The sequence below is a fragment of the Pleuronectes platessa genome, chromosome 9, assembly GCF_947347685.1.
Source record: "Pleuronectes platessa chromosome 9, fPlePla1.1, whole genome shotgun sequence".
NCBI lineage: Eukaryota > Metazoa > Chordata > Actinopteri > Pleuronectiformes > Pleuronectidae > Pleuronectes > Pleuronectes platessa.
Genome location: NC_070634.1, coordinates 27,688,453 through 27,699,801, shown reverse-complemented (window position 1 = coordinate 27,699,801; position 11,349 = coordinate 27,688,453). Strand labels below are relative to the sequence as shown.

The following is an 11,349-nucleotide window of genomic DNA, read 5'->3' as shown; positions in this document are numbered from 1 at the left end:
CTGCTGGATGTTTTTCTCAGCAGTCAGACCCCCCCCCCCCCCCCCCCACGCTGCTCTGTGGTTTCTGAACATGTGTTGAAACACTCAGACTCAAAAACCAGCTTCACAAGACTCATTCCTCTTCAAGAAACAAATTCTATTTCCTCCGAGCTCATGAACGAGTCCTGCATTAAAACATTAAAACATTAAAACATTAAATCATTAAAACATTAAAACATTAAAACATTAAAACATTAAATCATTAAAACATTAAAACATTAAAACATTAAAACATTAAAACATTAAAACATGGAACAACTCAGATGTTTCTAATCGATGGATCAGATCTGGTCGTGAACAGATCAAATCCCAGTTTGTGTTTCCACAGAGCGATGTGATGTCAGCAGGTCGTTCTCCTGCTCGGCCTCCGTGTCCGTGTTGGTTCAGACACGCGTGACGTGGGTCGTTGGTCTCATGGTGAAGAAAAGACCAGTACCGAGAGGAGAGAGAGAGAGAGAGAGAGAGAGAGAGAGAGAGAGAAGTCAAGACGGGGGGGCTGTAAAAATGTCCTGGAATCCTCACAGCACATTTCCTGTCTGCTCTCTCTCTCTCTCTCTCTCTCTCTCTCTCTCTCTCTCTCTGTGGTTTTGGCTTTAGGACTCAACCAGTGGAGGGATCTTGCTCGCCCTTTGTTCTCCCTATCTCGCAGTGTGCCCCCCCCTCTGTGTTGTTGGATGCCAGACGTCTCGGGGTGCCGGGGCTGTTGAATGGGGGGGTGGTGGCAAACGGTGAGTGTGAAGTGTTATGTGTGACAGCCTTCCTCTTCCTCTGAGCGTGCACAGAAGGTGAAGAAGACGGAGGCGAACACAGGAGCTCCACACAACTGGAGGTAGGTGCCAACCGACTTCACACTCACACACACACACACTTGTGTTGTTGCTCTCGTGCCGACACACACCTCCAACAGGCCTGGAGCAGAACGAGTGGATCTCCTGTCTTTCATTCCCCGGTTCTTCTCTTTCTGGTTTGAAACACTCAGGCTTGAACTCACACTCCTTCAGTGAAGTGTGTCTCCTCAGGTTTACGGGCGGAGGATGTGATTAGAGCAGCCGGAGCTCAGTGGAAACTTTCTGTCAGCCTGCATCTCAACTCTGCATGAACACAAAGACACAAAGACACAAAGTCACACAGGAACTCAGGGAGCGACTCACAGTGAAGCCTGCAGACACACAAACAGACACTGCACCTCAACTCAGACCTGCTGACACTCACTGGAAACTGAGGGTTTACTTCATGTTTAAACTCATAAACTCACAAACACACAACTTAACTTTTGTACGAACACAAATAAACTTGTGTACAAGGGTCAGCTTCCTTAGAATTTAGATTTACAGAGAATAAACTTGCAGATAAACAGATTCACAGACACACAAACAGACAAACGATCACTTGAGTGAGCGAGTGGTTGTGTTGATGAGGTTTCCAACACGTGAACCTGGAAGAACACAAACATCTCAGGGTGAAGAAGAGGAGCCGCACACGTAGAAGACGAAGACTTGGAAAAGACAGTTTGTAATAAACCAATCAACTTGTACAGGAACGTGGTATCAAGGCCCCGCCCACACACACTCAACCAATCAGGAGTCAGTCTCAGATGTCAATCATGTTTTAATAACATGAAATAACTGATTCAAACCAAACTGATGAGAAACATCAGAGAGATAAGAACGACCTGAAATGACAGAAACCATCTCAAACCCTCAATGTACTTTTAGTTTGGTCCATGTTCCATCTGCTAACATGGAGGAGGTCAGTGACCTTTGCTGCAGCCAGCCACCAGGGGGCGATGAGATGATTTGGCTGCAGGTTTGGGAGCTGTCATGTCGTCCATCTTTATTTACCGTCTGTGGTTCAGACCCAAACGTCAGATTCGCCTCGTGTGTCTCCGGCTGCTGTTTGTGAAGAAACTGAGGAAACGAATTGTTAGCCTCTGTATGTAGCTAATGCTAATGCTAATGCTAATGCTAGTTCAGCTGTAAACAGTCACATTAGCTGTGTCTGAACCCAGGGGCCACATCCTCAGGAGGTTGTCAACCCGTGTCCTCAGGTTCGTCCCCTGAAGGAGATCTGAGACGTTCAAAGCACCGAGTGGGTCTGAATCTGATCCTAGTTCTCCAGCTTCATTCAGACTGCAGGACTCTGTGTCGTCCAATCATTTGCACTGAGTCACTTCCAGTCAACGCAGCAGCTGCTGGATCATTTAACGTCTCCGCTCGTCCAACAGTCGTCTCTGCAGAGACATCAGGACGTCCAGGTGAGATCAAACCACTTCCTCTGAGAGACGCAGTGGAGACATCTCTCTTCTGCTTCAAGATCCTTCAAGAAACTGAACTAAACTTTGTTGTTTGATTAGTAAATAACAATAAATTCACCTTGAACTAAGTTTGGTCACATGATGGTTGTTGACTCGAGGTCACATGGTTAAACTCAACCCGTCCTCCACCTGAGTCCGGTTCGATCCCCGGCTCAGTGAGTTTCATCTTCAGCTCTGATCAGAACTTTGAAACCTCCGGACTCGAACCTGCACTGATAACGAGAGTCGAACCCTCTGTGTGACTTCCTGTGACGGTGAAGCTCGGCTCCGTGTTTTCACCGTGAGGTCGACTCCCTCAGTCTGAAGACGTCTCGTCTAACGCAGCGCCGCTCGTCTGGGCGGAGGGGAAGTGACACGCCGGCTCCAGCTGGCGCCCTGCTTTGATCTAGAAGCCCCGCCCCTCCCCCGCGCCGCCTGTCCCGCGCCTCCTCCAGCTCCTCGGCCGGGTCACAAAGATTAACCCCGTGTTTCCTGCAGTGGGCTTCAGCTTGGAGGGAAATGGAGGGTGAAAGCGTTTCCCGGCCAGGAGTGAGCTGTGGCGTCAGCCAGCTGCATGCTGGGAGCTGGGAGGACTGAGTTGTTCTGGTGGCTCTGAACAGTCAAAGAGTTAAACCTGATCAGGGGTCTGTGTATTTATGACGGATTAAGTTGATAAAGATCAGACGATTCTCAGTTTGGAAAAGTCCAAAGGTTCTGAGGAGCTTGACTGGATTTACAATTTAAAGACTTTACAGACATGAGAATTATCTGAAAGCTTCTTGAATCACTACTTTGTTTATGAACGATCCTGAATCCATCTCAGATCTGAGATCAGCAGCTCGTGGAGTTTCTGTTCGTCAGTCGCAGATTTAAACTGAAAAATTTTTACTCTGAAAAGGAAACTTTCAGAAAACTGTTTGTTCTATTGTTGGTTTATCAGATATTTCCTTCAGGTGGAGGTGGAGACCAAACACAGAGTCAACAGCTACAGCCACAGATTCTTCTTTAGTGAACCCAGCAGGTTGTGAGGAGGTCAGACGAGGTCAAGTCACTGAGAGACAACTCTTCACTTAAGTTCAATTTGTTAAATCTTTTATGTACAAATGACGTGAACAACAGTCGGCACAGATTTGTTTGTGTTGACAGATGTAAATAGAAATGTGTCCTGGTCCTATCGGGGGGACCGACCATTGCCCCCTGACTCCTGACTCCTGACCCCTGACTCCTGACCCTTGACCCCTGACCCCTGACCCCTGTTTCCCCTGCTCGTCTTTATAATGAACACAGTCACAGTGTCGACCTGTTTTGATTCCACACAAACTTGGTTTCAGGTGAAGTGGACTCAGTGTTTGTTAGGAAGCAGGTTGATGGAAGTGACCTGACGTCCTCTCTCTCCATCACACCTCCTTCTCTCCCTGTGAAACCAGAATCCTATCATCCAACATGGCTGCCCTCCTCGTGCTGCTGTGGCTGCTCGCCGCGGCGGCCTCCTGCAGCGGGAGTTTGGTGGAGGTGAACTCGGGCGTGGAGGTCTCCAGGGGTCGCTCGGTGTTCGTCACAGAGAAGCAGCTGAAGATCAGCGTGGAGCCGGGTGGGGACTGTAAGGTGGAGGTGGTGATGAACGAAGCCGTCACCCAGAGAGTGGGCCAGCTCACGCCTCAGGTGAGGACCATGTGGTGAACGCTGGTACCAACAGAACCGGCCCAGGTTCAGTGTTCTGAGGGTTTCCTCTGTCGTCTGCAGGTGTTCGACTGCAGCTTCCTGGAGGACGAGGTCAGATACGTCCACAACGGGAGTCCCCTGCTGGACGAGGACAGGGTGGTGCTCAGAGTCTACAGGTCAGTGTGGAGACGAGAAGTCATTCAAAATCATAATTAATAACTGCTTGATTAATACAACAGATGTTTTCAGACATGAACTGAACATCTGACATGTTCCTGTAGTCGTGAACGGGTCGGACCCGACGACCTGCTGGTTCACAAACAATCAAACCTGCAGAAATTCAGAATCAGAGTGTGTGTGTGTGTTTGTGTGTGTGTGTGTGTGTGTGTGTGTGTGTGTGTGTGTGTGTGTGTGTCTGTGTGTGTGTGAAGGTTCACGTCCTCAGACACGCTGGTGGAGACGCTGGTCCTGCTGGTGCGGGTCCTGGACTCGGGTTCTGCTGTGGTGGAGCTGGGCCTCGTTCCTCTGGTGGTTCCTCAGTTCTACGCTTTGTCCAACGCCATCGACGGCTCCGTGCTGAGCATCAGAACCTCGGGGGACCTGGTCTGCACCGTCCGGCTCACGACCGGCGCCACCCGGGTCCCGGCGCTGGGTCAGCTGGTGAGGGAGGAGGACGCCGCGCTGAGGAAAGGTACCACACATCTGGACACATCACGTGCTGCTACACACTCAGCCAGCAAGTCAGATACACAGAAAACCCTGAGGGTAAGATGAAGCTGTTTGATTGACACTTTGTTTGATTGACACGTTGTTGAACTCGTGTTCAGGACGAGAGACGGAGACGCTCTGTCCTGGAAACAAACCCTGTCGCCATCACACCACGGAGGTTCGATTCCTGAAGACCAGCTGCCAGGACTTCCTGAGCTCCGGGCTGAAGTACCAGCACCTCAGTCCTCCATCGCCGGAGATCGACTACATCTCCATCCGGGTGGAGCTGAGGGAGCAGAGCACCCGGGCGCTGCTGGAGGTACGAGACCCGGACACCACCTGGATCCACACACAGAGAGATTTGATATTTCTGTGGAAACCAGTTGGAGGAAAATAACTTTTCAGAAGAGATGTGATGAAGTGCTTTAGATGATAAAGTACATTTCTGTCATATCCAAGTCTGAAGTGGATGTTTGAGTTCCTCTCAGACGTTGAGAAGCTTGTTGGCAGTCGGAGTGTGACATCCCGCTTCACGTACATCTGTGTTTAAAGTCTTCTGAAGTTGAAAGGCTGGTGTTAGCAGATCTGTGATCTCCAACACGTCGGAGTGTGTCATCACGTGTTGATTCCTTTGTGACACTCGAGTTAAATGTTCACGTCCTGAAAGAGGTTTTTAAAAGTTTTTCTTTCCTGTGCTCCCAGTCGCAGGCGGTGTGGTTACCAGTTCTGATCCACGGTGCGATGCAGAACCAGCCGCCCCAGGCCGCCTTCATGGCCTCCTTCATCCTGGAGGTGGACCAGTTCATCCTCACGCCGCTCACCACCGCCGCCCTGGACGCCAGCGACCACGAGACGCCGCAGGAGAGGCTGGTCTTCAACGTGACCGCCCCCCCCGCCGAGGGCTACGTCACCCACCTGGACGACCACACCCGGCCCGTCGGCTCCTTCACCTGGCAGGACCTCCACGAGATGAAGGTGGCCTACCAGCCGCCCAACAGCAGCCAATCACAGCGCAGGAACTACGAGGTGCAGGAGCGTGTTTAACTTCTTCTTCTCAATGAACAGCTGTTGATGATGAAGATGGAGATGTAGATGTAGCGTAGCAGCAACAACGTGTGGATCCTGTTTAAATATGTAAACATTCTCCATCCAGTCATTAACTTCCCCTGGATCTTCTGATAGGTGGAGTTCCAGGTTATAGACGGCTCCTATATGACCAGCCCCCCCATCGTGGTGCACATCTCCATCAGGGTGTCAGAAACGAACGCACCCAGAGTCTCGTGGAACATGGGTAAGAAGCAGATCCTCAGGTCGGTGGTGTTGGAATCTGCAGATTTGATTAATCTACTGATCTCAGGTCTGGACCTGTTGGAGGGTCAGTCTCGACCAATCACCTGGGAGCAGCTGCAGATCGTGGACAACGACAACATCGAGGGCGTCCACCTGGTGGCGGTGGATGGTCCCCTGCACGGTCGGCTCAGTGTCAGAGGTGAGGGGTCAGAGGTCACGGGGTCACCAGCATAAATGAAACATGCAGTACTGTAAATATCCACCAGGTGTTCTGCAGGTTTCTGTGATCTTATCTAGAAATCAGCTGATTTCTCTAAAACGTTCCGATGGGATTTCTTCATTTGTTCAGTTGGATGATCTGTACAGAGTTTTGTGGTCAGAGATCACAGGTCAAAGGTCACCGTGACCTCACACGAGTCTGGGTACAGAAAGGTAAGTGGATTGAAACTGGTGTTGGTGGTTCTAGTTTCCCTCAAGCAGCTCATGTGCTCCCAGGTTGAAGGAGGAGAAGAAGGAGAAACTGTGGAAGCACGATGATAAGGGATTGGGTGAACTGTCCTCTGAGGACTGAGGAGTCTCCTCACCGGGAGGAGACCGGGAGTTAAACCTGGAACCTCTAATCCTGTGCTGGTATGCCGACACGCTCCCCGCCCTGGGAACTCCCCGAGAACGTCGTCTGGCCCTCTCTGCTCCATGTGTCGCCCCCCCGCCAGGGACCGTGGGGTGGCTGGGGAAGCATATGTCTCGTGGCCCTGCATGTGTTTCCTAATCAGGTGTAAAATGGGGCCGCGGCCACGTGGCCGGCCAGAGGCTGCGTCCACGTCTGTCCCTTCCAGCCCAGTGCGCAGGGAGACGTCCTCTTTGTCTCTGACGGGAGCTGCAGCGAGCAGATTGGAGGACTTATGCTGCTTCATGCCACCGTGCACAGGGAGCAGCTGCACTGTCCCCAAACAGGTTTCATGCTACCAGCTCTGAGCGGGGGGGGGGGGGAGGGCCTGAGGGGTTCAGGGACTTAACCTTTCTCCTTCAGACGTTTAGAAACAGGACAGTTTGTCTTCTGCTGATTCTCCGCGGCTCACTGAGCAGCTTCTCTGCTTCTTTCCAAACAGCTGTTTTAGTTTTTAAACCATTGAAAATATGAAAAATATGAGAAAATGTTCCTGATGCAAATACAGATAAAATGAAATAAATTAAAATAAATGGATAAAATAGATCAAATCCGACCCACATGGTAAAACTTCCTCCAACTGTGAGCTCACTGGAAAGATAACAAACCTTTAACCAGTTTGAACAATTCTCTTTTCTCTCACAGCAGCACAACAGAATCCTCACAACACAACACATCTACACAAAGTCAGGTGTGAAGAACATGAGGAATGTGTCCACACAAAATCCATCCCAGAAATAATAAACGGATAAAGACAAAGGAAAGTTAAAGATGATATTTGACCTCATTCCGACTCGTTAGTAAAGATTTAACTGGGACTTGTAAACACAGTGGAGTGTTTAACCTGAAACTCGTTCTGCTGCCGTAACAAACACACAACAAGTGATGGCGGTTTAGAATTATACTTTACTTTAATACTAATAATTCATTTTAAATTATTTGATTATTCCTCTGTTGGTTGAAACAAAGAAGCAAAGAAGTAAACACGTTATAACAGAGTGTCAGTAACTCAGAGATCTTTAATTCATTAGAGTCTTTCAAAGTTTGAACCTGGTTAAGTTTTTGAACATCAACAATTGTAAACTTTGTAAAGTTTTTAAGTTCGACCATGAACCTAAAATTAAAACAAATAACTTTACAGATGTGAAGAAGAGAAGCAGCTGATTGTTTCTGTTCAACTGTGTTTCAGTTGGAAGTTGTTAAAACTTGTTCCATCAGGCAGGTTTCCTCCTCCTCCTCCTCCTCCTCTTCCTCCCCCTCCTCCCCCTCCCCCCCCCCTCCTCCTCCTCCTCCCCCTCCTCCTCCTCCTCCTCGGTTCAGACTCTGTTCATCTGCTGCTCTCGTTCAGAAGTTGGAACCCGACAAAAGTTTGGCGGCGCTCTACACACGTGTTGTGCGTGCGGCCTGTAGGAGGCAGTTAGTGGGTCCTCCGGTGGAGTTGTGTCTCCGGGGACGAGGAGCTGACCCTCGGTGCTGCGACTCGAGGGCGGGGACGCTGAAGCGTGGGGGGGGGGGGGGGACAGTCACTGCAGGCTCCGTCCAACGCCTTCAGCCAAATGGATGGCTGCCTGTCCCACCACACACTCCCTGTCTGAAACACACACACACTCACACACACACTCACACACACTGAGGCGTCCCAGCTCGTTCTCTTTATGGGCCGGTTGCCCAACGCCACCTTTGGGCCCAATTACCAAGTTGTTTCCTCAGTTGGACCAGGAGCCGGTTCCCTCGGTAAAGAGTCTAATGAGGTTCGGCTCGCGACCGCTCGTCTCTCAATCTGTCAGCTGACCTTGGCCTTCTGTCTCTCTGGCAAACGCAGGGAGACAGGAAGCCCCCCCCATCCTGGCACCGGGACGGCCACCGGGAAGGACGCCACATTTTGCCCCACCGGTGTTCACAGCACACACCGCAGCCAGCGCCCCCCCCCCCCCCCCTCCAGGCGCTAAGAGAAACTTGTTATTTCCAGTGACAATGGGAGAAACGCAGCTCGTGTGTTGGGACGGTAATTGAATCAAAGTGTGAAGCGTCCACTGACAACAACACATGTCCTCCAGTGGGCCGCCAGTCACATGACGCTCTGCTGCTGTACGGGGGGGGGCGGCCAGCAGCACACAGCTGACAGATGGACCTGGACTATATTTCATTTATGTAGGACACACAAGTTTCTCCTTTTTAGTCCAACTCTTCATCCTGACATCGATATCAGACACAAATCTGACTTTCACAATAAAAGTTATTTTGTCTAAACAGCTAAAGATACAAAAACTGCATCTACACTATATTTACTTATAAATTAAAACCAGCATGTTTCCTTTTATATTGACAGATAAAAAATAATCCTTGAGATCATAAACTATGATGTGTTGCTACACAGATCAAATGGACTTGTGAAATTGAACGATTTACACTTGTGTGTTGCTCTTGTATAATAATTTTAATTTTAGAATGTGAAGTTAATTATAATTAATATTAAGCCTCAGTCAGTTGTTGTTTCTGTTTCACACTCTGTGTCCGGCAGGAAGTTTGAAAGCTCTGATTGTTCTGATCATCTCGTGTGTTCACGTCCTGATGAAGAGAACATGAGGAGAACATGAGGAGAACATGAGAACCTCATCAGGAGGTTCTCATGTTCTCATGAGGAGAACATGAGGAGAACATGAGGAGAACATGAGAACTTCATCAGGAGGTTCTCATGTTCTCATGAGGAGAACATGAGGAGAACATGAGAACCTCCTGATGAGGTTCTCATGTATCTTCATGAGAACAAACCCCCACAGACACACACGTGTTCCTGGACGTGTGAAGATATTCTGCTGGTTGTGCGTTTGTATAATCCTCTGTGGGATTGTTTGAACCTTTTCATTTATTATCATACAAACACAATTGAGATTTATCTGCTACACAATCTCCAAATTGCCCAAAACGAGATGTGTGTTTCCTGTTTGAGTTCCCCTGCGTGCTCCTGTGTCCCAGGCAGGAAGGCCTTCATGTTCCGGGTGCAGGACCTCCGGGACGGGGGGGTGGTCTACCATCACTCTGACAGCGACACCACCCGCGACCACGTCGTGTTCCGCATCAGCGACGGCCGACACAGCGTCCGACACAAGTTCCCCATCAACATCCTGCCCAAGGACGACTCCCCCCCCTTCCTCATCAACAACGTGGCGGTGGAGGTGCAGGAGGGCGGAGCCGTGAGGCTGGAGGAGATGATGCTGCTGGCCTCCGACCTGGACTCCAGCGACGACTACATCCTGTACCAGGTGGTGTCCCCCCCCCGGGCGGGGCAGCTGCTCAGGAAGACGTCCCCCCAGGAGGCAGGTGAGGGAGGAGCCACAGAAACACACCAGCACCACCAGGAGCATGGAGTACATGTGGGAGGAGTCCAGGTCAAAGGTCACGAGTTCAGACAAAAGACAGAAATACAGAAAGTCCAAAAACATCAGAGATCAAAACATAAGTTTCAAAAGATGATTTCAGACGTTAGATCTGAAGTTTAACTTTTAACAGGTTTTTAAATGTTTCACTTTAGTTTTTTCTGATGAAACAGAACAAAAAACAAACATCTTCATATTGACGCCAGAAAAAGTAATTTTAAATAAAGAAAAACAAATATAAACAACTAAATAATAATAATGTAATAATAATACAATGTATTAATATAGATAACACACAGGTCCAACATGTTTTGCGAGTTAAAAGTAAAGAATTGAAAGTAACAGTTAAAAGTTTAAACGTTAGATGAGCATAAAGCTTTCAACCAGAAATATAAGAATGAAAAACTAAATGAATATTATATATTATAATATTATAAAATGACTCAGTGGCTAAGATCAGAGCTCGATCGAAACTAAATCAATAAACAGCTGATCACTTATTCCACAAAAGTATTCATTTTAATATGTTAATAACATAATAAGAGAAGCTTCTATACATTTAGTAAAAGTATTATAATAAAGAGCTTGTTGGTTCTTCTCTAACGTCTCTTTGTGGTTGTGCAGTTGTTAACACTGGATTGTGTTGCTGCTCACGAGGTGTAGTGTTGGCGCTCGTCATTGTGATGTCACTTCCTGTGCAGGGGTTCCTGTGGACAGCTTCCTGCAGAGGGACGTGCTGCAGGGACACGTGTTCTACCTGCACTCGGGAGACGAGCTGTTCGAGGACGTCTTCGACCTCACGCTGTCCGACAGCCACCAGCCGCCCAACCTGTCTCAGACATACGTGAGTCCAACAACTGAGACAAACAGGACAGACACACACAGACACTGTCTCACCTCGTGTCCCTGTCACAGACGGTGGTCGTCCACGTGTTCCCGGTGAAGGACCAGGTCCCGGTGGAGGCGTCCGGCAGCGTCCGCTCTCTGAGGGTGAAGGAGACGGACGTGGTGTCCCTCACTCCGTCCCACCTCCACTTCACAGACAGAGAGCATCCGTCCTCCGACCTGAGCTACACCGTCACTCAGCCCTGCTTCAGCCCAATGCATCCTGGGTAAACACGGGACCTTCTCCTCAGGCTCCTGGAGACAAACAGCGTCTCACTGTCCTCTGTGTTTCAGGCTGATGGACGCAGGACGTCTCTTCTACACAGACACCGCCAACGCCATGAGGAGGGACCACATGGTGCCGGTGTTAAAGTCCTTCACACAGGTCCGCAGCACACACACACACACACACACACACACATACACAC

At 49.3% G+C, this 11,349-nt stretch overlaps 1 protein-coding gene across 1 annotated transcript in view; it reads left to right on the top strand.

The window, feature by feature from the left end:
- The first annotated feature begins 584 nt into the window (after positions 1-584).
- Positions 585-11,349, top strand: part of frem1b (Fras1 related extracellular matrix 1b) — a 29,323-nt gene continuing 18,558 nt past the window's right edge. The window contains 12 exon segments of the mRNA XM_053430594.1: positions 585-868; positions 3,760-3,994; positions 4,076-4,170; positions 4,426-4,685; positions 4,822-5,021; positions 5,405-5,728; positions 5,885-5,993; positions 6,060-6,191; positions 9,636-9,980; positions 10,738-10,880; positions 10,952-11,148; positions 11,216-11,349. The exon segment at positions 11,216-11,349 is cut by the window's right edge and continues 72 nt beyond it. Of these exon segments, the coding sequence (XP_053286569.1) occupies positions 3,776-3,994; positions 4,076-4,170; positions 4,426-4,685; positions 4,822-5,021; positions 5,405-5,728; positions 5,885-5,993; positions 6,060-6,191; positions 9,636-9,980; positions 10,738-10,880; positions 10,952-11,148; positions 11,216-11,349 (2,158 nt within the window). The 5' untranslated portion in view covers positions 585-868; positions 3,760-3,775.